We start from the raw sequence: 25,646 nt of genomic DNA on the forward strand, positions 1-25,646 counted from the left end.
TAGCTGATAAGAAATAAACACAGCCTTCATTCAGCCATCATTCAAACTGAAGGTGACTGATGAAGCTGCTGTGTGATCATTATAGCAGTTGTAGCTTGAAAGCAGCTCGCTCTGCTGTTTGTTCATGTGTGTAAACAACAGTGTCATCAGCGTAGAGTTTGACATTCACACTGACACAATTATAAAAGGGGCTCAGCACTGAACCTGGTGGCACAGCCACACCTACTGACTTGTATATAATAGCTATATGTTTCTGTTTGCTTCTCTTTCTTTAGCTTTGTTGTCCTTGTTTAGCTGTATGCTAATATTCACATCTTCCTCTACATTTGTTCTTGCTGCTGTGTGAAAGTATATTGAGAGCTAATTACAACCAGAGTCAAATGACTTGTAGGCGTCAACATACATGGTCCATGAAGTTGATTCTGTTTCTGATGATTTGCTCTGAAGACAAACTGAAATCCATAAAAACAAGACTGTTTCTAAAACACACACTGTGATTTTTCACTTTATTGAGAATGTTACACTGAAAGAATTGAACAAAGCTGCCACACTCTGCATAATGTATTAAAAAGAAAGACAAGAAGAGAAAAATACTAAAACAATCAAATATCTAGCAGACAGCTAATGATTCAGCTTCATGTTCTATTATTATACAAGTCACAATTCAAAGTGGAAATAAACTAGAGGATGAAAATAACACTATAGCACAGAATTTATACTCAGTCACTGCAGATATATATGTGTATATATGTATTTATATATGTAGGATGACTGAATCTAACCTGTGCATCAAAAGATACATTTTACAACCAACCACAAAACATGAACATTGACATTTGTGAGTGCTGATCAAAGTGATCAATGAGACGAACTGATGAGATTTGATGGTGAGAAAAGGCGAGCAGAAAACAGTCAGTCAGCATGTGACAGTTGGTGGACGGTCCCTTGTTTCAGAGGATCCTCAGCAGAGAGAGTCCACAGCAGTACACCAGACTCTTCACTATCAGCACTGTGTAGAGCACACAGAGCAGCTTCACCTGGTGCAGACATGGTCCAAGAGCTGGAACCTCTGAAACAAAAGAAATGTCAGTCCTCTGCTCCTCTGCTCTCTTTGACAGCGTCTCCACATGAAGCTGAATCACTGCTGAACACAGTCACCAAGCCTTCATTACCTTGTTCTGTTTGGGCCTCTACTGTGCCCCCCTCGTGCTGGACGGAGCAGCGGTATTTATACGTATGGCGATCGTCCCTGTCAACCAGCAAGATGGAGGCGGTGCGTCCCGACTCTCTGAGCTTCAGCTGCTCTCCGTCAGCAGGGAGTGACTCCACCTTATTTTCCTTTCGTCTTTTCCAGGAGAAGCGGACCAGAGGAGGAAACATGGCTGAGGCCACACACAGCAGGGAGCTCCTCCCCTCCAGGGGGGCTCTGGATGCTGCTGGGTACACGCTCACCACGGGCTTCACTATCTGCTCATCTGAAGCTTGACAGCAGCAACAAGCAGCACAGACACACATTGACACAGTCAACAGCAGCTTCCAGCACTGCACTGCATTCAGTGTGATCCTGGAAACTACATGGACTCTGATCACTAAACTACTCATCAATACAGCACAAAGTTCAACACATAGACTGGATTCACCTGCACATCAAACACACTCATCATGTCATGTCATCATATGTTATATGGGGACAAACAACATTATGTGTTCAGCACTTCTTTCTTTCAATGTGCACATTCATCATTATTATGACTCTTACTAATAATAATATAACATCATATTTTCATACAATGGAAAATCTTCATCTGTATCATGATAAAAGACAGATTATAATAAAGGACATATTTACCCTCAAGTTTAATACGAGCTGACATTTTAATGTTTACAATATCCACCAGATGTTATATATATTTATAAAAAATGCATCTTGAATTTCATGTCGTTCATGAATATTTACACTTGATAAACAATTACGAAAACATCTTTTCATAAGACTAATGTGAAAAAATGTGTAATTTAATATAGAAGATGGTAACTTTGTGGATTTAATGATATGAAATATTATATAATTATCAAAATGATATTCACATATTTTTACGTTCACATAAAATACTTTTGAAAGTGGTTAAAACATGTCTAACATATTACAGATTTACCAGCATGTGCTTTAATTTGGCCATTAAAGAAAAACAAATTCAATAGTAGTTCATCAATAATATCATAACTTTTTTTCAGTATTTTTACATTTATACACAATTTATATACAAATGTTCAGATATTGTAAATATGAATAATTACTGCTTTGTAAAGTAATTTGAAGAAAGGTGAGAATTTATTGATCATTTAAATATTAAAAACAGTATGTCGTACAAAATATTTACCATCACGAGCTGCTGACACATTTACTTTTGAGTATTCAAAATTCGGTTTGACATTATTATCTTTTTATTTTATCATACATTCAATTATAAATGTATTTATTTACAATTATACATGAATTATTTAAAAATTAATTAACAAAGAACACACATATTTTCATGTACCCTTGTATATCATGCTGTATCTTTTAATTTTATATTTTAGTATAATTAGTATATTTTATATATATTGTGATGTCATGTTCAGTGTACTTGTTTTCGTGTATTAATTCATTTTACACATAAGGACATTTGTACCAACAAATGAAATACAACTGCCATGAGGTCAGTTTGACAAATTCATAATTAATTATTTATGACCCTATACAACATATTTAGAATAATATGTTCATCAAATACATTTACTGACATATATTAAATGAGGTTTAATATCATATATTATGTTGTTTTATAAAACAAGAGACGGTGCTGAATTATTGAGCGGGTCAAATACTGTATATTTGTAACATTGTCAATATCAAACTTTTTCTATATGAATCAGTTTGATCTCCTGCAGAAATAAAGAAGAACTTCAGCTATGCAGTGAGATTTAAACATCTTTTCAGGAGTTATGAAGCTTTTTATGGAACAATAGCTGCACGGCTGCAAGAATTCTCTACTAATTATGAACAAACTAACATGTAAAGCCTGAAGCAGCAGAAACTCATTAAAAACACATTTTACACTTGTTCAATAAAACAACTGAAGGAAAATGAAGCTTTATTCTTACCTGTTACAAACAGTTTAGTTCCAGAGCCAAAGATGTAGTAGTATCCTCCCACAGTGAGAAAGTGTAATACAAAAACCTGTGTGCTGTTGAACGTGTCGGCTGAGGTGAACGAGTCCAAATGATGAAGCAGGATCATGTTTCAGCTCCATGATGTGTTTCTCTAATGTTCATATCAACATGACTGTCTCTTCTTTTATTGTCTTTTTAGACACACTAGCAGTGTTGCTCTGTGGATGCTAATGTCTGTCGCTCCACTACTTTAGTCCACATGGATTGGACCTGGACCAAAGGATGGATGGATGGACTGACATGACATTTTCTACAGACATTCTTGGTCCCCAGAGGATGAACTTCATTCATTGACTTTGTTGATTCTGACTTGTTATCTAGCTCCACCAGCAGGTCCACCAGTTCCTGGTCCTCAGTCTGCGGCCCAGTCGACACCTGTTCCTGCTTCCTTGTCTGCGGGTCAGCAGACTCGCTCCAGAGCCGGACCGGCGGTCTATCCTGATCCCCGTCCAGACCTCCAGCTGCCGGCCTCCTGCTCTGCCTTGCAGCAGTCCTCTGTTCCTGTTCTGCAGCAACCTGTCTGAGCTGAGCTGCAGCTGTCTCCAGTTCCTGTGCTGAATCAGTCTCCTGTGGCTGTGGTTCTGTAACCTCTTGTTTTCCTGACTCTGACAGCTCCACCAGCTCCAGTGGCAGCTCCTGCCAAATCTCTCAGTGGGGCAACTGTTGTGATGATGTCTAAGGTGACTCAGGTAAATGAAGGCAGCTGATATTGTCATGTTGCAGTGAACTATTTGTACAGTTTGGATGAACATTACACAGTGATCATCAACAGATGGGTCGACATTCATGAGTTCACCCTCAAGACACCTTTAGATTGAAAGGTAACTACATGTTAGAGCTAATAAAGGACAGTGGCACTGGGCCTGATAATGTGCAATTAAAACTATTTACAGTTCAACTGTTGAGGAGATATAAATGCAGTGTTAGGAATGTTCAATTTCACTAGCAAGGACCACACCGCCAAAAGTTGCGTTTAAATGATTTATCATGAAAGAAAAAGACAACAAAATGTTGAAGATCTTGGTTTTTTGAGTTCTTTGAGCGCGTTGTGGGGAAGCTTTGTAGAGAATCCACCACAACACCCGGGCAGCGATGGACCCCTCATGGACCTACGAAGGAGAGAAAAGCAAAGAAAAAACATGGAGAGAGAAATGGGGTGTGGGGAGGGGCGCAGAATACGAGAGCGAGGAAGAGGAGAGGGTCAGGTGTTTTTTTATAGGAATACAGAAACTTCACCAGATAAGCTTCAATTAAAGCGAAACTCTCGCCAAAAAGCAACCAAGGCTTTATTTGGGATTGAATATGAGTCAAACCTTCGTGTGAAAGCATAATTACGACGAAGAGGCACTTTTAAGATTTACCAGCGTTTCGGTTTTGGGCACGTTCATTTTGAACGGGAGTGCATGGGGCAAGACATGCTAGCATCAAAATCGCTATTTTTAGAACACTAAGAAGGCTTGACACAACATGAAACTTTGCTCGTAGCATCACTAGGGTCTCTACTCATGAACAAGAGCATTGAGAACGGTGGCACAGAGCTCGGGGAGCAGACCAGAGCGCTGCTGTCGGGGCTGCAGCCCCGGCTCGGAGCAACAGGCTGTTCTACTGTTGTGCTAACTGTGGCTAACGCTCCGTGCTCGGCGCTCCGGTACTACTACCACACTCCATACGCATGTAGAGACCAGAGCTCGGGAGCTGCGGGACAGAACCTGATACACAGAGACTTGGACACATCAGGAGAGAGCTTGAAGAAAAGTCTGCGAGGTAGTTGGACTCTGTGTTGCCCAGAGACGGCCAGCACACGGGCCCTAAATGGTGTATTATGGCTGGACCGTCCAGCCCCGCCTTCCCGCAGGCTGCTGCCGTTACCTTCTCAAATGATATGCAAACCACGCTCTACTTGCCCCTCCCCTCAGGCCCCGCCCTCTCGACGCCAAAACAGTGACAGAAAGTTGAAACTGAAAATCAGTGACACTGAAAAAAAACTGACATTGTAAAAAAATCTGTCACTGAAAAAAAAGTGACATGAAGAATAAAAAATCTGAAGATTGTCATTGAAAAATACAAAAAAGTCCCAATAAAATAAAATGATAATATTTTCGGATTTGAATTATTTGAATTACTTTCTTTTTTCAGTGCCAATACTTGTTTCAATGCCAATACAACTGTTTTCAATACAAATGTTTCAATGACAATGTTTCTTTTTTCAGTACTGGTTTTGTTTTCAATGCCAATTTTTTTTTTGGATGCCACATTTTAAAGTCACCGTTATGGCTCCATAATCTTCCCCCTGGTGGTGAGAATACACGGAGAGATACGACCTGGCCCACTGTGGGGGTTGGAGGAGATCGCGGCTCCGCTGCAGTGTGCTGCACGATGAAGTCACTGGCGCGACTGACGTCATCGGTGCGCTGTGGAGTATGCAGCGGCCGGAGTGGAGGTGAAGGTGGAGGCCGTGAGCAGCGGGAAAGCTGGGCACTGTTGACGGTTGGACGGAATGGGAGGTGGGGGGAAGATGAGAGGGAACTGGGACTCTCATCTTGGCAACTGTGGCTGCTGGTTCGGTGCCAGGAGGCTGGTCGGTCGGACATGAGGTGTCTGGGGGACCGGCTTTCACCTGGAGTACAGCAGGGAGGACCGAGACCTCTGTATGGGTGAAGTTGCGTTGGTTGTGCCTGGATGACCATGCCAGAGTGGAGGTGTTTGCAGGTGGAGGAGATTCGGAGATGATGGAACGATCGTCGAAAAGATAATCTCCAGAGGATTAAGAAATGGCTCCGGGTTCGTCGGGAAGGTGGTAAGGTTTGAAATTTGCAGGTTGCGATATGCTTGTCTTAGCGGAAACAATGAGAACTTGAGACAAATGTGAGAGAACTGGTTAGGCTTGTTGATATAAAATCAACGGGTGATTGAATCAGGGCGAACAGGTGGTTTAGTCGAAAAAGGCACAGGTGGTTTGATGCGTTGCGGATGGTTAGATTGGCTGGGCCTGCGTTGTAAATCGGCAAAGCAGAGTGGAGTGGTCAAGGTCCTGAATCTTAGTTATAGTAACTCCATTAAAGTAGTAAATGAAATCAACAAAGTCAGAAAACAAACATGCCAGGTTGTAAAGAATCATCCAAGAAAATGTGTTTGAGCAGCATTCACAGAGGCTGCACTGCTGAGCCTAAAAGCTTCAGAATGGAAGTTGATCAGAGCTTCTGGACCATTTTCAACCAGACTGAAATCTCCCTAAAGGGACAGACGTGGCTTGATGCTGCAGCTCATTCAGAGTTTTTGTTTTTGTTTGTGCTTGAATATATTTTTCCATTTAAAGCTGACTTTGCACTACCCTGTCAGGTTCAAGAAATTAAGAGAGACAGAGACGGTGACTGAGTGAGAGACAAGAGACAAAAGACAGAGTCTCAGACTGGCTTTCAGACAGCTTCACTAACTAAAAGTCTGCAGACAGACACAGAGCTGTGTTGTGTGAAGCACTTTGAGAGCCACACGGTTAAAAAGTCCTGAGAGTTTAGTTTGACTGGGTTAACCCGGGTTACAAATGATCTTCTGGAGCTTTGATGAAGAAGTTTTCTCTGACTCTCTCTGGACCATTGTTCCTCTGAATCCTGCCATTCTGTCAGTTTGACAGGATTCTGAATGCTTTCTGTTCAATTTTTGGTTTCCGATTCAAAACGAAAAACTGGACACAAATCCTTTTCTGTTTTTATGATTTTCGACGTCAAAGCGGAAATCAAATGGCCACAAAGTACACGGACCGACATGTGTCCAAGATTTGTCTTTTAAAATGTCCTAAAGTGAAATGATGTGGTGAAATGTGCTGAAAGGTGTTAAACAACAAGTGCTGCTGGAAGTGTTTTCATTCAGAGCACATTAGTGTTGTGAGGGACGGATGGACTTTATTCAGCAGCAGGACGTTGGGCTGTAAATATCTCATTATGTTTGATATCATTTTATTGAAATATTCTGAAGTGTGTTTGTTGTTTTACTGATTCATCTGGATTATGTTTGAGTTTGTCATTGAATTATTTTCCTCTTTATTTTCTAATTGTGTTTGTGTTTGTCTCCTTTTTCCTCTCTGTGTGAAACAACAATAAACCTGCTGGAATATCTGATGAAAATATAAATAAATAGAATATGAAATAAATCCCTCAGTTCAGTGTGTTTGTGACTGTGGCTGAGATGGAGGTGAAACATGTGAACCTGGGCTGTGGTTTACTGCTCTCTTCCTGTCACAAACACTGTTTGACGTCTGTTCATCTGTTGGTTTTTGTTCAGGCTGCTCGCATCATTTCTCACTGTGGGGAACAGGAGCAGTAGTAGGTGGCTGAATGAAGGAGTTTAACTTTCTGGATCTTCAACTCACAGCCGTTCTGACTATTCACAGCTGAGAAATCATTTTTCTGAGGATGATTGTACCCTTTATATATGTCACCATCATCCTTGTCGATACGAAGAATCCTTGTGAATGTTTCTGTGTCTTTCTTCTGGTACCAGACTACATAGCTGCCACACTGGTCAGTTCTCCGACAGCTGAAGGAGACGTCTCCATCAACTCTCCTGGTCAATGTTAAATCCTGCTGAATCAGCTGTGCTGCCATGGCAACCAGCGCTGTAGAGAAGCAGACAGATAGATGAAGGTCAGTGTGACAGTGTTTGTTCCAGGTGGACTTTGTTGGCTCCTGATTGGCTGGAAATACTCACCTGAACACAGACAGCACAGAGCAGCAGCTGGGAGGAAAAGCATTTTGTGCAGTGGTGTTTCCTCTGGTGAACCTGGGGAGAAGTGGCGCTCTGACGCAGCTGAGGCCAAACCAGGACGAGCTGCCAGATCAGACGAGGGCCACGTGGTTTCTAACAGGTCCTCAGAGCTCCCATCAGCCCCTGCGGCTCACAGATAAGGCCGCCGCTGCCGATCGACGGCTCGGCTGAAGCTGCCGTGTGATAGAAATAGAAACCCACATTCATGTGAGCAGCAACACATTCAGGTTGGTGGTGAATTTAGTAGCACAGACTTTTATCTGTTGTTGAACAGCTGTGATGAAAAGACAAAAGGACAAATCCACAAAACTCCTCCACTGTGATTTGAAGCCTTAAACGTCCCCTTACATTTCTGTCATTTCACTGAATCATTTCATTTCTATGACACATCAAACCTTTTCCACACACAGTGTCACATCTTTATTGTGTCTCCTGTTGTTCAGTCTCTTCATTAAAGCTACAGGATGTTTCACTGAGGGAAAGATTCAAAGCCAAGACTCCATCAAATGGAACATTTCAACATGTCTGCTGCATCATTTTACACACATTTCCCCAAAATCCAGCCTGACACATTTGGTATTGTTGTAAACTTTGGGATCTCCAGCAGAACGTCAGATAAAGTTCAGAGGGTCAGTTTGTAAAGAAGAAGCCAGCGGAGGCTTCAGAAGAGTTGAAATCCAGCTGTGCTCCTCATATGTGAAGCACTGGTTCTGGTTCTGTTCCCTGGAAGGAGCTCAGGGCTCTGCTCTCTACTTCCTCCATGTAGAGGTCAGCCACAATGGGAGACACTGGTGAAGCCACCACAGCTGTGCTTCTGCCTGTAAAAACCCTCCTGGGATGTGAAACAGGTGGTATTCAGGCAGAGGTCGGGTCCAAAAAGTGGTTCCATTGAAAAGAGACAATGTGTGGTTTGTAAGTGGGCTTTAAAACGACACATAGAAGTGTTTTCTGATGTGATGAAACTATCAGCAGGACCACATCATTTGTCTCTGTCTGTCAAAAGTGTCCAATAAGAAGACAAATCAAAATAGAAACTATAGAAGAGCAATTCAACTCCAACTTACAAGGCAAGCAGTACAAATACACACAGTACCCACCAGCAGAGATGTACTTCAACTAATACTGCAGTACTGTCTCAAGTGAAGTGACACAGTGCTGTGATTAGTTAGACTTCTATAGTTATAGTTAGTATAGTACATGTCAGAGTAATATGACACCATCTACTGTAACAGGCGGCAGCAGAATAATATAGTAATAATATAGTTGATAATATAGTTGCAGTAGAAAAAGTATTTGAAGTATTTTTAGAAGTAGTACCAACAATAATGCCAGTAATACTCCTCATTTACTGCTGTGTGTTTTTTATCAACTAGATGTCACTGTGGGTTTGTCGCCAGTAAAATAAGAGGGCGGAGCGTCATCAGCATCACGTGGATGTCCCTGCACTTCCCGTGACTGACCACAGGGTGGTGGTGTTTCTCTGTGATGTTTAATGTCAGCACCAGCAGCAAACACAGAAATCCAGCATGTGATCAGCTTTAGTTTGAAATGTGTCACACAGCCGTGGTGGAAGAGCTGATTTATTGGTGTGACAGCGATCTAACAGCGTAAAGACACATGTAATGTCACACATGTGTTGTCTGCTGAGACAGCTGCAACATGTTGTCATTCTTCCAACAGTGTTTCATGGTGAAAATGATCCAAGTGTTCAGAGTTAGAACACACAGAACAGAACAAACATCCCTTCAGATAATATGAACTGTATCATAACTGTTCCTTCAGCTTCTTAAAGGAACACACTGACATTTGCCTGCTTTGGTTTGACGCTGTTATTCCATTTAAAGCAGATTTCAATCAGGAGCGACGAGTGAATGCAGTAAAGATCATGTTTATGACAGCAGATGACATGTGATCAGTAAGTCTGCTCACAAAGTCTTTGTCACTTTGACTCTACAGGGAGATTTTGGGATCGAGGGACGTCTGAACAGCAGCTAGAAAATATATTTTAAATAACATGATATCGTGGTAAATATATATTTGTGTCATATATTAAAATAGTAGTTTGTATGCAAATTTGACAAGGGCCAGATTGTGATGGCTAGACAACTGGGTCAGAGCTTCTCTAAAACTGCAGCTCTTGTAGGGTCTTCCCATGCTGCAGTTGTCCAAGGAAGGCACAGTGGTGAACCGGCGACAGGGTCGTGGACTGCCAAGTCTCATTGATGCACATGGGGAGCGAAGGATTTGCCCATGTTGTCTTATCCAACAGACGAGCTGCTGTTGCTATAATTACTGAAGAAGATAATGTTGGTTCTGATAGAAAGGTGTCAGGATACACAGTGCATTGCAGTTTGTTGCGTATGGGGCTGCATAGCCACAGACCAGTCACGGTGCCCATGCTAACCCCTGTCCACCGCCGAATGGGCCAACAATGGGCACGTGAGAATCAGAACTGGACCACCGAGCAATGGAAGAAGGTGGCCTGGTCTAATGAATCACATCTCTTTTACATCACGTGGATGGCTGGGTGCATTTGCATTGCTTACCTGGGGAACACATGGCACCAGGATGCACTATGGGAAGGAGGCAAGCCAGCAGAGGCAGTGTGATGCTTTGGGCAATGTTCTGCTGGGAAACCTTGGGTCCTGCCAACCATGTGGATGTTACTTTAACACGTACCACCTGCCTAAGCATTGTTGCAGACCATGTACACCCTTTAATGGAAACAATATTCCCTGATGGTTGTGGCCTCTTTCTGTCATGATTCCGGATTTTGCCTTGTGTTTTTTGTGATTTTTCATGCCTTGTCCCTTTAAGTTTTTCCTGTGGTCTGCCCTCTGTCTCCCTCTGTCTGTCTGCCTTGTTCCCTCCTGGTCTGCTCCTCTGTGCTCCTCCCCTTTGTTAACCCACCTGGCTTCCTCCCTCCTCTCTCCTCACCTGTTCCTCATCTGGTAATCAGTGTCTGTGTATTTAGTCTGTGTGTTTCCCTTCACTCCCTGTCCGGTCATTGTATGTCTACCGTTTGGTTCGTCTGTCCTTGCTCATGCCTGCTCCCGTCGGCACCCTATTCCTTCTGGTATGTGTTTTTGGATTTCGAGTTTTGCATTTTGATTTGAACTTTGGTTTTGGTTTGTACTTTGCCTTTTTCCTTTGCACTTTGTTGTTTCGCTGTTCAGTTGCTACTTTGTTCTTTTGTCCCTGTTTTGGTTTTGCATTCAGCTTTAAAATAAAGCTCGCCTTTTGTTCATTATTGCTCTTCCCTCTTGTCCCCTGATTTATTGCGTTTGGGTCTAACCCCTTTCCCCTCAGTATCCCCGTTTACCCCAGAACCTGACACTTTCAGCAGGACAATGCGCCATGACACAAAGCAAACATGGCTCAGGATGGTTTGAGGAGCACAACAACAAGTTAGAGGTGTTGACCACCATCTGTGAGATGTGCTGGATAAAAAATAAAGTCCAAACCTTGGAAGTTCTCACAATTCCTAAAGAGGACTTCAACTTTAATCAATAGCAGAAATAGAAATTGGCTCAAAGTGGCAGTTGATTACCTCAAATATTTTGGATATTCAAATGGGTTATAAATTTGATAAATCCAACAGTACACTTCCTCACATGGGGCACCAATATCGTGGTGCATTGCGTAAATGTCTCACACGGGGCACCATAATACCATGCACTGCATCAGGCAAGGCACAATTATTTAGTACTCATGGAGCATTAAAAGGATTATTATTTACAATGACCACCCTTGAAGATGGGAAAAGATAAACAATTCAATAATTCAGTGTCATAAAACGTTACTAAACTATTTGTAAATCTGATTAATAATTGACTTAGTAATCACAGCCAAAACAGCTATAATGGTTGAAGGATGTCGGAGTTCTTGACAGTAGAGGTTGGCAACATTCACTCTTGTACAATATTAAATGGACAGCAAGAAGGTTCAACAGAGCAGAGGTTCTGACTGACAGTGTGTTTGGATCAGGTCTGCAGTGAGTCCAGGACAGAATCAGAAGGAGGATAGGACCGGTCTCAGTTGTTATTCCCCACCTCCCCTAAGCCTTCACAAAAGGGCAACGTCTCACCCTGATTGGCTGTTAGGGGAATGACTCAAGCTGCTCCCACTTGTTAATTAGGAGCCAGTCTCCACACCTGCAGCAGGTGATCTGAATACACTGCAATCAGTCCAGAGGGAGTGAGAGGTTCAGCCCAAATAAAAGAGAAGTACCACACACACACACACACACACTTCCCTCTCCTGAGCCTCCACCTCAGCTCCTTCAAGTTACACTCATGAACCACCCATAGATCCCGACCTGTGTCCTTCAGGACAGTTCTGTAATTCACTGGATCGACCCACTGAACAATGTGATACAGAACGATCCACTGTGGGCCAAGCTTAGCCGTAGTATTTGACTTGACAGCAGCTGTACATTTTTCAGATCAGGTTTGACCTGAGACGAGACTCCACAGCTCTCATTAAAGGTCCCTTCAAATGAAAATGAACAAGAATCATTTTTCATGATTGAGCTCCTCCAACCAGTCAGTGTAACAGACACATCCTCAGCAGTCATGAACCACTGAGACGTCAGAACAGGAAACACTCACATGTGTTGTTGCGGAGGCCGCTGACAAAGAAGCCTTTTGTCAGTTTTCTATTAGGACTTGTTGGCTCTCTTCAACACCAAATGTGAACTGTAAAGTGAAACTCTGATGGCTGAAATCACATCACCATTATAAAGTCCATGGACGTGAGCTCCAGGTGGGGGGTCACTGTTGGAAAAAAGGCTTCCAGACAACAAGAGAAAAGACAAAGCAGTCCAGAGAGGGAGAAGAGTTGATGAGTGTGTACAGCAGCAGATATGAATCTGTTCTCAGTGGTTATTAGGACTCATAAAAAACTGTTGAGAGCCAACCAGCACTTCCTTTCCTGCAGCAGACGGGCTGTGTGGGTTTCAGCTCTGCAGCCTCCTCACCGTTAGCTGCACTTTTTCACATGAACAACACAATGACAGTTACAACAGTTACAACGCTCAGTACTCACTGTCTCAGCTTCATCTGTCTTATTCACCATCATATAAATAATACTGATAATAGATTAATCACGATGCAATGTTTTTAAATATTAAGTGAATGTAACAGCTGACACATAAAAACATGTGATATACACACAAAACTACAGAAACATCCAGTGAAAACGAAATATACTTCAGTTTATTTTGAGGAACGGGGCAAAGAAATGTTTAATTTTCAGCCAGAAGAAGAAAAATAATATACTGTATATTACTCAGTGTTAATAAGGGTTCATTTTCTCATATTTTACTTGATTAATTTATTTAAACCACTAAAACACAATTTAATAAAACTGTATATATATATATATATATATATATATATATATATATATATATATATATATATATATATATATAATAACGTGCAGTAAATTATCATATTTTTATGATGATAATACATGATTTGTACATCTTGATTGATAATAAGAGATCTTCTCACATTAAAGAGTTTTTGCAGCGAAAGAAAATTTTTAAATGTTGGTGTTTCTGAAATCTTCCATACTCTCATAAACTGTCCCTGTAAAAAATACAATTTCAGATAAATTCAAACTTTTCTCCCTCAAAATGTTTAACTGACAACGAGAGGATTTGCAGCAGCGACTCCTCGACTGTAACATTTACAGGAACATGTGGTTCATCTGTTCTCATCGATCAGGGCAACAGAACACAAACCACTCAGACAGAAACACAAACCACAGAGACAAACAAGTCGTCTTGTTGTTTAGTGAAGCTGAAGTGGAGCGTCCATGTTGGTTCACCTCAGGTCTCATAATGAGGTTCCAGCTGATCAGAGAGCTGCTGTCAGAGCCATCAGAGTCGTGTGTCCGTCTCAATCAGTGGTCAGTTTCCAACAGTTCACCTGGTTAACCCCACTGAGCCACTGATCTCCTGTCAGTCAGCTTCTAGCTTCAGTTTGCATCAGTGCAGCTGTCTGTGCTTCACTCACACAGCTCCAAATGTGACATGTTATTGTGGCATGAAGCCTGTTTTTAAGTTTCACGGCTGTTTTTGTCTGACTTACAAACTCAAAAACACTCATGTGAAGATGTGTAACTGCTGTCAAAACACACTGAATGATTCTGGTGTAAAAGCTGAGAGAGTTAAATTATATTTTATCAGTTGATAAAAAATAAACACAGCCATCATTCAAACTGAGGGCGACTGATGAAGCTGCTGGGTGATCATTTTATAGTAGTTGTAGCTTGAAAGCAGCTCGCTCTGCTGTTTGTTCATGTGTGTAAACAACAGTGTCATCAGCGTAGAGTTTGACATCCACACTGACACAATTATAAAAGGGGCTCAGCACTGAACCTGGTGGCACAGCCACACCTAATGACTTGTATATAATAGCTATATGTTTCTGTTTGCTTCTCTTTCTTTAGCTTTGTTGTCCTTGTTTAGCTGTATGCTAATATTCACATCTTCCTCTACATTTGTTCTTGCTGCTGTGTGAAAGTATATTGAGAGCTAATTACAACCAGAGTCAAATGACTTGTAGGCGTCAACATACATGGTCCATGAAGTTGATTCTGTTTCTGATGATTTGCTCTGAAGACAAACTGAAATCCATAAAAACAAGACTGTTTCTAAAACACACACTGTGATTTTTCACTTTATTGAGAATGTTACACTGAAAGAATTGAACAAAGCTGCCACACTCTGCATAATGTATTAAAAAGAAAGACAAGAAGAGAAAAATACTAAAACAATCAAATATCTAGCAGACAGCTAATGATTCAGCTTCATGTTCTATTATTATACAAGTCACAATTCAAAGTGGAAATAAACTAGAGGATGAAAATAACACTATAGCACAGAATTTATACTCAGTCACTGCAGATATATATGTGTATATATGTATTTATATATGTAGGATGACTGTAGGATGATTTGTGAGTGCTGATCAAAGTGATCAATGAGACGAACTGATGAGATTTGATGGTGAGAAAAGGCGAGCAGAAAACAGTCAGTCAGCATGTGAGCAGTTGGTGGACGGTCCCTTGTTTCAGAGGATCCTCAGCAGAGAGAGTCCACAGCAGTACACCAGACTCTTCACTATCAGCACTGTGTAGAGCACACAGAGCAGCTTCACCCTGCACTGAGACTGGAAGGACACTGACACACACACACACACACACACACACACACACACACACACACACACACACACACACACACACAAACACACACACACACACACACACACACACAAACAGACACACACACACACACACACAGACAGACAGACTGTGTTAATTTCACCTTTCACTGCACACACAGTCATTAGATTCATTCTTCATACAGAAATATTTACGGTGGAGCTTTAAGATAAAATCCCCAAAGTTTTTATAGCAGCCTCAAAGTTCAAAATGTAGTATAGTGTCCCTAAAACGTGTTATTTGTCAGAGTGTGGAGTGAAAGCTCTCTCATTGGGATTAGTTGTGCTGTTGGACACTCTAACAGAATCAGGGAGAGTCTGTTTAAATCCTTCAATGATGAGCAGAAAGTGAACAGACTGATCTGCAGCCCTAACTGCAGCAGAACATCGGAGCTGTCCATGCAGAGAGGCAGCAGGTGATCTTACAGTCAGCTTGCTGCAGAGCTGGCAGGTCTGCTGGCTCTCTCTCTGGAGGACAGGAGGCTGCTGCAGCTGCTGGAACCTCTGAAACAGAAAAGAGGCCAAAAGAAATGTCAGTCCTCTGCTCCTCTGCTCTCTTTGACAGCGTCTCCACATGAAGCTGAATCACTGCTGAACACAGTCACCAAGCCTTCATTACCTTGTTCTGTTTGGGCCTCCACTGTGCCCCCCTCGTGCTGGACGGAGCAGCGGTATTTATACGTGAAGTTAGCGTTCCCGTCAACCAGCAAGATGGAGGCGGTGCGTCCCGACTCTCTGAGCTCCAGCTGCTCTCCCTCAGCAAGGAGCCACTGCTCCTGATCCTCCTTTCGTCTTTCCCAGGAGAAGCGGACCAGAGGAGGAAACATGGCTGAGGCCACACACAGCAGGGAGCTCCTCCCCTCCAGGTGGGCTCTGGATGCTGCTGGGTACACGCTCACCACGGGCTTCACTATCTGCTCAGCTGAAGTTTGACAGCAGCAACAAGCAGCACAGACACACATTGACACAGTCAACAGCAGCTTCCAGCACTGCACTGCATTCAGTGTGATCCTGGAAACTACATGGACTCTGATCACTAAACTACTCATCAATACAGCACAAAGTTCAACACATAGACTGGATTCACCTGCACATCAAACACACTCATCATGTCATGTCATCATATGTTATATGGGGACAAACAACATTATGTGTTCAGCACTTCTTTCTTTCAATGTGCACATTCATCATTATTATGACTCTTACTAATAATAATATAACATCATATTTTCATACAATGGAAAATCTTCATCTGTATCATGATAAAAGACAGATTATAATAAAGGACATATTTACCCTTAAGTTTAATATGCGCTGACATTTTAATGTTTACATTATCCACCACATATTATAAATATTTAAACAAACTGCATCTTGAATTTCATGTTGTTCATGAATATTTACACTTGATATACAATTACAAATACATGTTTTTATAAGACTAATGTGAAAAAAATGTGTAATTTAATATAGAAGACGATAAAACCTTGTGGGTTTAATGATATAAAATATAATATATTTATCAAAATGGTATTTATATGTTTTTATGTTAACATAAAATACTTTTGAAAGTGGTTAAAACATGTCTAACATATTACAGATTTACCAGCATGTACTTCAGTTCGGCCGTTAAAGAAAAATAAATCAGTTCATCAATAATATCATAACTGTTTTTCAGTATTTTTACATTTATGCACAATTTATATACAAATGTTCAGATATGTTCAAAATTAATAATTACTGCTTTGTAAAGTAATTTGAAGAAAGGTGAGAATGTATTGATCCTTTACAGGAACTTCACATATGATTAAATTAAATGTGATAACATAATACAATATAATATAACATAATATAATATAAATATTAAAAACAGTATGTTGTACAAAATATTTACCATCACGAGCTGCTGACACATTTACTTTTGAGTATTCAAAATTCGTTTTGACGATATTATCTTTTTATTTCATCATACATTCAATTATAAATGTATTTATTTATTATTATACATGAATTATTTACAGATCAATTAACATAGAACATACATATTTTCATGTACCCTTGTATATCAAGCTGCATCTTTTTTTTAAATTTTCTATTTTATCATAATTAGTGTATTTTATATATATTGTGATGTCATGTTCAGTGTACTTGTTTTTCGGTTATTAATTCATCTTACATTTAAAGACATTTGTACCATCAAATAAAATACAATTGCCATGAGGTCAGTTTGACCAATTCATAATTAATTATTTATGACCCTATACAACATATTTAAAGTTATATGTTTATCAAATACATTTACTGACATATATTAAATGATGTTTAATATCATATATGATGTTGTTTTATAAAAACAAGAGATGGTGCTGAATTACTGAGAGGATCAAATACTGTATATCTGTAACATTGTCAATATCAAACTTTTTCTCTATGAATCAGTTTGATCTCCTGCAGAAATAAAGAAGAACTTCAGCTGTGCAGTGAGATTTAAACATCTTTTCAGGAGTCATGAACCTTTTTATGGAACAATAGCTGCACAGCTGCAAGAATTCTCTACTAATTATGAACAAACTAACATGTAAAGCCTGAAGCAGCAGAAACTCATTAAAACACATTTTACACTTGTTCAATTAAACAACTGAAGGAAAATGAAGCTTTATTCTTACCTGTTACAAACAGTTTAGTTCCAGAGCCAAAGATGTAGTAGTATTTACCAGCCTCCCACAGTGAGACAGAGTAATACAAAAACCTGTGTGCTGTTGAACGTGTCGGCTGAGGTGAACGAGTCCAAATGATGAAGCAGGATCATGTTTCAGCTCCATGATGTGTTTCTCTAATGTTCATATCAACATGACTGTCTCTTCTTTTATTGTCTTTTTAGACACACTAGCAGTGTTGCTCTGTGGATGCTAATGTCTGTCGCTCCACTACTTTAGTCCACATGGATTGGACCTGGACCAAAGGATGGATGGATGGACTGACATGACATTTTCTACACACATTCTTGGTCCCCAGAGGATGAACTTCATTCATTGACTTTGTTGATTCTGACTTGTTATCTAGCTCCACCAGCAGGTCCACCAGTTCCTGGTCCTCAGTCGGCGGCCCAGTCGACACCTGTTCCTGCTTCCTTGTCTGCGGGTCAGCAGACTGGCTCCAGAGCCGGACCGGCGGTCTTTCCTGATCCCCGTCCAGACCTCCAGCTGCCGGCCTCCTGCTCTGCCTTGCAGCAGTCCTCTGTTCCTGTTCTGCAGCAACCTGTCTGAGCTGAGCTGCAGCTGTCTCCAGTTCCTGTGCTGAATCAGTCTCCTGTGGCTGTGGTTCTGTAACCTCTTGTTTTCCTGACTCTGACAGCTCCACCAGCTCCAGCTCATGTTGGAGCTAATAAAGGACAGTGGCACTGGGCCTGATAATGTGCAATTAATAAAACTATTGTGTTGGGAATGTTCAGTTTAAATTCAGCTGACTCACTTTAGAAGAATATACATTTTCAAGGTGTTTCCCAGGTGTCCCCCTGTCAATGTAATCTCGTGGATAGTTTATAATCATATGGATGCTGTTATAATGTGCAGTGATTGAGATCCTGACCCACCAAACATCCTGGAAAGTGACAAAGTTACGCTTTTTCACTCTAAATTATATAATTACATAACCTCCATCAGTGAATGTTGATTTCGGATGGAAATGTGACGAAGACTTGGTAGAACAGGTGGGAGGACGGACGCTTCTCCTCGTATATCTGCGGTATTTTTTTTCTCATATATTCCTCACACGGCGGCAGTGGCTCAGTGGGTAGAGCAGGTCGTCTAGTGATCGGAAGGTCACTGGTTCGAATCTCGGCTCCCCCTAGTTGCATGTCAAAGTGTCCTTGAGCAAAATACTGAACCCCAAATTGCTCCTGATGAGCAGTTGGCGCCTTGCATGGCAGCCTCCTCCAAAGACCGTTACCTTTGTTTGGTCTTGTAATGTTGCTTTGTGGGACATTTCTCTGTATTTAGTTGAGTGAAGGACCTGTGTAGTTATCAGACTGTCCGATCGATATGCCCTTTATCATCCATTCACACTTGTTCTGTTTGCCAATACTGCACCTCTGATACCACCGGAGCAAAATTTCACCCCTCACTGCTTCCGAGACATTCACACAGAGGCAGAGGCGGAGAATTAGCGCAGATCCCTGCTACCAAACGGCAGTCTGAATGGGGCTTCTGCCTGTGGGAAAAAAACTGTTCTTCAGTCTGTTTGTTTCAGATCTGTTAGATCTAAATGTCTTCCCAGAGGGCAGGGTGAAGAACAGGTAATGTCCAGGGTGAGTGGGTCCTTAACAATACAGCTGGGCCTCTTTTCAGTTCAGCCAGTGTAAATGTCTCTGAGAGGGGGTGGTGTTGTCCTGATGACATCCCGATGACATACTCCGCTGCCCTCACGACCCGCTGCAGGTCCGTCCTGTCCCGTGTTGTGTAGTTGGAGAAACACCGTGCAGCAGCAGGTCAGGAGGCTTTCTATCACTGACTGATAGAAGGTCAGCTGGTCAGCAGGTGTTGAGGGAGGTGAGCATGCTCTAGCTTCCTGAGGAAGTAAAGTTTCTGTTGGGCCTTCCCCACCTGATGAGAGATGTGAGTTCTCCAGGTGAGGTCGGCCGAGATGTGAACCCCAAGGAACGTAAAGCTCTCTACCTCCTCCATGTATGTAGAGGGCAGAGAGTTCTGTGTGTTTGGATTTACAGAAATCCACAATCAGTTCCTTGGATTTTGGGGTGTTTAAACCCAGGTTATTGTTTGAACACCACTCTGTTAGATGTTGAATTTCCTCCCTGTAGACTGACTCCTTGTTATTTGTTATCAGTCCTACGATGGTCGTGTCATCAGCAAATCTGACGATGGTGTTGTTGGGGTGGATGAGGGAGCAGTCATGGGTGAAGAGGGAGTAGAGGAGGAGGATGAGGACACATCCCTGTGGTGTGCCAGTGTTCAGGATGACAGTGGATGATGTGCGGCCTCCCATCCTGATGTTTTGTGGTCTGTTGCTAACAAAATCCAGTATTCATGTGCACAGTGAACTGTCTAAGCCCAGGTTGCTCAGTTTGAGGGGGATGACCTTGTTGAATGCTGAGCTGAAGTCCACAAACAGTGTTCTTACATACATGTTGGGCTGATCCAGGTATGTAAGGGCTGTGCTGACAGCATCCTCTGTCCACCTGTTACCTGAATATTTCCATTTGATGCTGCTCTCACTGTGAAAATGACGTCACGGGCGGGGCCACGTTCCTATTTCTGACTGACCATCACGCTGAGTTCGGGCTGGATGTCAACATACTCTGCAGACTGTTTGACGAGCAGGCTGTATGGCAGTGAACAGTTTTCACATCGACTTGGCTTCAGCTTAATAACGATGTATGCGGCTGGCACTGCGTGAAAAGTGGGATTTTCGTCCCCGTAAACGCCCAGAAATCTCCCTAATTTTCGGCAGTTAACGTCAATTTACAGCCTGTGAACATCGCGTTCCTCTGCGCCACATACTGACGGAAACGAACCATGACGTATGTGGAACTCGCGGAGGAATATATATATATATATATGATATCATCAAAGACATGAATGAATTTACTGAGGAAAGGAAAGTGCCAGGAAGGTGCTGTTTATTCTAAGAAAGAGCTTTATTAGCACAAACACAAACACACCACAACTATGTGCATAATCTGCCCACACAACAAACAGGAAGCTCACGAGAAGCCCAAAATCCTGCAGCACCGTGAAGTGTCTGACTGCCGCCTCAGAGCTGTAACGTTAGGTAACTGCCGGCCTTCTGTCTGAATATGATCCATTGTGCAGACGTCTGTGGTGCGTCGCTCTGTACGTCGGAATCCCCTCTAATCTCGACTGCAGCGCGGCACAGAGCTCGTTGAGCTCCTGGCTCCATCCAGACACCCATCATCTTCCTCCTCAGACATCTGGGGTCCGTTTCACAAAGCAGGTTTAGTGAAAACTCTGAGTCTGTTAACCCTGAAATGAGGGAAACTCTGAGTTTTGCGTTTCACAAAGGGAGGTAACTCAAACCAGAGAAAGAGGGGTAACTCTAGCCTGTTTCACAGAGAGAGGTAACTTAAGCTCTCGGTCAGTTACCATGGTAACATACTCTATGAACCTAACCTGGTCGGGACCACGTTTTTCTCAACAAACCTCGAGTTTCTCTCTGTCTCCGCCCTCTTTCAGCCACACACCGTATTTGATTTCCTCATTCATTCAGTCAGCTGGCGAGTTTTGGCGTAGTATAGTTCTGCCGTCTGTAGTCTCAGTCAGTAAGCCTTCATTAGAAATTATATTAGGTGGCGACTATTTTCACTACCGTGGCATGTCCTTTTGATAATGATCCCGTACCATAGGTGAACACCATAGATGTTCTTGCATTTCCAGACAATTATCTTTTTGAGCGGTACCGTTTCACGTCACAGTCCATCATTTACATACACAACCTAATCCGTCCTTACATTTCCAGCATTACCAACCGAAGTCATGCTCTCACATCCCAGCAGATATTGTGTGTTGCGCTGCGTTTTTTTGCAAATGGGAGTTTTTTTATACTACCCATCTTTATCATGTTCAGCTCCTCTGCCTCCGTTAGAGGTGGCGATGCTGGGCCACCACCCGTTTTGCCGTTGGGCATCTGCTTTCTTTCTGTTGGCTGAGTAGAAATCTGTGTTAGTTTAAATAGGCTTAATTATTTAACAGAACATGATATAGATGAGAAGACATTTATGTGTGTGAAAACAGCATTATGTTGGGGATAAAACAACTGTACAGTCAAACAGCCACTTAACATTTTCTTTACAATGTAAAACATGATCAAAATGAGGTACCCCCATGAGATTATGCCGAGGTCTAATGTTTTTATGTTTCATCTTAAACTGCAGCCAAGTGCGCTTCTCCCCCGCGGGATTGCACCTAAATGAAATAAATTAATAGGCTACCACTCAAGCAGTTTCCCCCTGTAATATTATTGTGATTGCAAAGGACTACATTTAAACTTACGCGTTGACCCGAGCAGCAATGTTCTCCCACACCGTCTCCCTCTCTTTTGCTGCTGCAGCGGTGTTACACTTCCTTCTAAAAACGTGCTCAAACTCACCGTATGAGCGCATTAATATTTCCAATTCCAGTGGGGTGAAAAACGTAGCCCTCCTCTTCCCCGTTGCCATGGTGACTGGTCGAATCGGGGCTCCATTGATGCTGTCTTTTTATACTCGTGGTGCACGTGCTTAACTCCAGGTTAAACAACTCCGAGTTGATCTCTCTCCGCTCCTTCTTCCTCGTCAATGACGCGCAGGTCAACCCGGAAGTGTAAAACTCTTAAAGGTCATGAAATCTCACACTTAATAAGAATTACTTTAACTTATTTTATACATTCAGAACCTATGAAATTAGATTTTAAAGTCACACATTTTAAACAGAAATTATTTATACATTTTGATATCTTATTTATCTCAAAATATTTCATGCAAATTTGAAGTTCTTAACAACTGGCGTTTTATCTTTAACTTAAGAAAGTTAAAGAAAAAACAAAATGTGTGTATCCTTTTTACACAACATTGGCCATTGCTAATGACATACACAGTAATATATCTAGCATACTTTCATCAGATAAATCAATTCGAGCTAAAATTTAGTCTATAATTAGGCTATACTGAGCCTGATTATCTTAAAATGAAGTTAACACCTTTTAGAAAAAGGTCACCTGGGGTAAAACTCCCTGATTTGCATTTGTATAGCTCACAGTATTTTCATTTGCATGTTAAAGCCTCCCCTAGACTCATTGGGAGGGGGGTCATGGGGGGACAACTGCCAAGCAAGGCCCACGTCAATTTCCGACAATTCACGGCAGTTTTCGGTGTTGCCTGCAAATTGCTGCGTGCAGCCGTAAACCTGGACTTCCACGACAATCTACAGTGCCGCTTACTGACAAAAACCCTACTTTTCATGCAGTGTGGGAACGATGGCTTTCATTCAGTAACTATTTAAACACAGTGCGGAATAAAAGAAATACTCAATAACAAGTGTCACAAGGTAGCCCTTTTTAAATAGCGTCTCCACATTATCTCCGGAGCCGTGGTTCGCCAATTCTCCACCGATGGTGATTCACACAGAGCGAAGCATCTCCACCTTCAGGTGTGTAATTCACACAGAAAGCCGGCGCTGCGGCTCCTAAAGAGGCGTGACGGTACACATCATGTTGATGACGTTGGTGTTTCCCAGGTGTTCCCCTGTTAATCTAAACCCGCAGACAGTTTATAATCATATGGATGCTGTTATAATGTGTAGTGATTGTGATCCTGACCCACCAAACATCCTGGAAAGTGACGGAATTAAGTTTTTCACGCTAAATTACATAATTATAAATAATCACCATCAGTAAACAGGACGCTGTCTGACTCTGTCACTCGCGGGGACGGAGGCTGTTTTCTGGGGGAAAGTTCCCTGAAGTCTCGGTCCGGAGGGCTGACGGTCGCGGTGATTTATTTTTGTCACAAACACTCGGTGGGTTAAAGTTTTTTGCCGGTGACAAAAGCTGTTTTTTGAGCAGAAATGTGAGGAAGAGTCGGGAGGACAGACAAGAGGACAGACAGGAGGACAGACGCTTCTGCATGTACAGCTGTTGTATTTGTTTTCCTCATATAAGTTGCCAAACACAGTTACAGTTACTACGTTTCTTTTGTTTGGTCCTGTAACGTTGCTTTGTTGGACATTTCTCTGTATTTAGTTGAGTGAAGGACCTGTGCAGTTATCAGACCGTCAGACAGACACGCCCTCGCTCCGCGCCTCCTGATTATCCGTTCACACTGGGACGGCTCACCAATAATGCGGCCCTGATACTACCTCCAGAGGCGGATCAGCGCCGGAGCCAAATTTCCCCCCTCTCATCATCTGAACCTTTCACACAGGGGAGGGTGCAGAGAATTGGCGCAGGATCCCCGCATGCAAACGGCAGTGTGAAAGAGGCTAAGGTAACTTGGACGCTGCGCACTCAGCGCCACAGCTAACAGCGTCTCCACGCTGCTTTTGGGCCGCTCGGTGTGGACAAATGCCTCAGACTGCTCCACCCATGAGTTGTTTGTGAGTACAGACATTCATGACAAAGATATGAGACCGTCAACATGCACTTTTGGACGATTTATTGACAGCTGCGTTTTTTCGGACAGGCATCGGCACGTTCACCTACACTGTCACTGTGCTCTGCAGCGCTCATCTAACATTGGTTTGCAGGTCGCAGCCCGGCATCTCCGTGTGGAATAGTAGAGTTCAAGCCACGTCAAAATGAACATACATATACATGACATGGATCGATGAGCAGGGTGATCGGAATGTTTTTCCTGGTTAGCGGACATGGTCGAGGAACCCTCTCCAGACGGGATTCTCAAACCACACCTCCCAAGATGATTCTCACCCGACTGGCCAATAGGAACGCGGCCCCGCCCATAACGTCATTTTCACAGCGAGAGCAAAATCTTGACATGAGAGCAAGAAACTGCATCAAAAGCAAAGACTTACGTTTGGAGAGAGAAGAAAAAACGTTTTGATAGAAACACTTTTTTTTGAGAGAAAATGTTTACACACTGATAGCTAAAATATATATTTGAGAGTTTAAAAAAAGTATTTGAGAGAGATTTTTTTTTCTAAGAAATGAATTTAAAAAATTCAAATTTATATTTCTTAATGTTCTATGAGAAAATACTTTCTCTCAAAACTTTGTTTTAGTCTAAAATATTATTATTTTTTGCCAATAGTGTGATAACTTTTCCTCTCAAACATTGTACTGCTGTACGTGCTAAGATTTGTCTTTTAAAATGTCCTAAAGTGAAATGATGTGGTGAAATGTGCTGAAAGGTGTTAAACAACAAGTGCTGCTGGAAGTGTTTTCATTCAGAGCACATTAGTGTTGTGAGGGACGGATGGACTTTATTCAGCAGCAGGACGTTGGGCTGTAAATATTTGATGATGTTTGATATCATTTTATTGAAATATTCTGAAGTATGTTTGTTGTTTTACTGATTCATCTGGATTATGTTTGAGTTTGTAATTGAATTATTTTCCTCTTTATTTTCTCATTGTGTTTGTGTTTGTCTCCTTTTTCCTCTCTGTGTGAAACAACAATAAACCTGCTGGAATATCTAATTAAAATGTAGTGGTATGAGGCACCACTGCCTTATTAGACTTAGTTTTGCTGCACCACGGCCCCTCTGGCTTATTAGCCAATCACTGCTCTTCCCAAGGGGATAAAGTAGGCCGTGTCCCTCCTCCTGACCTCTCGCTTCCTGCCTTTTCGGCTCGCCCAGTTCCGGGTCGTATGTGCCGCTAGCGTCCGAGCACAGATTTGGCGTCTCCACCGCGGTCGAGCCTATCGGTCAGGGGCTGTTTATTGCTGCAACCAGAGCGTTGTCTGCTG

The 25,646-nt window shown here is 42.1% G+C and overlaps 1 protein-coding gene across 3 annotated transcripts in view; it reads right to left on the minus strand.

The window, feature by feature from the left end:
- Positions 1–896: 896 nt before the first annotated feature.
- The window catches only part of LOC115572507 (immunoglobulin lambda-like polypeptide 5), a 66,028-nt gene continuing 41,278 nt past the window's right edge, over positions 897–25,646 (minus strand). The window contains exons 2-5 of one of the 3 annotated variants that reach the window (XM_030402651.1): positions 15,832–16,134; positions 15,639–15,716; positions 15,147–15,169; positions 897–1,037 (exon numbers count right to left, since the gene is read on the minus strand). In XM_030402651.1, coding sequence (XP_030258511.1) covers positions 951–1,037; positions 15,147–15,169; positions 15,639–15,716; positions 15,832–16,134 — 491 coding nt within the window. In that variant the 3' untranslated portion in view covers positions 897–950. Of the gene's footprint in view, positions 1,070–1,172; positions 1,229–15,146; positions 15,170–15,638; positions 15,717–15,831; positions 16,135–25,646 lie in introns of all 3 variants that reach the window. The other 2 variants (XM_030402655.1, XM_030402654.1) reach the window with 2 other exon arrangements.

Source organism: Sparus aurata, chromosome 21, assembly GCF_900880675.1.
Source record: "Sparus aurata chromosome 21, fSpaAur1.1, whole genome shotgun sequence".
In the NCBI taxonomy this organism is placed as follows: Eukaryota; Metazoa; Chordata; class Actinopteri; order Spariformes; family Sparidae; genus Sparus; species Sparus aurata.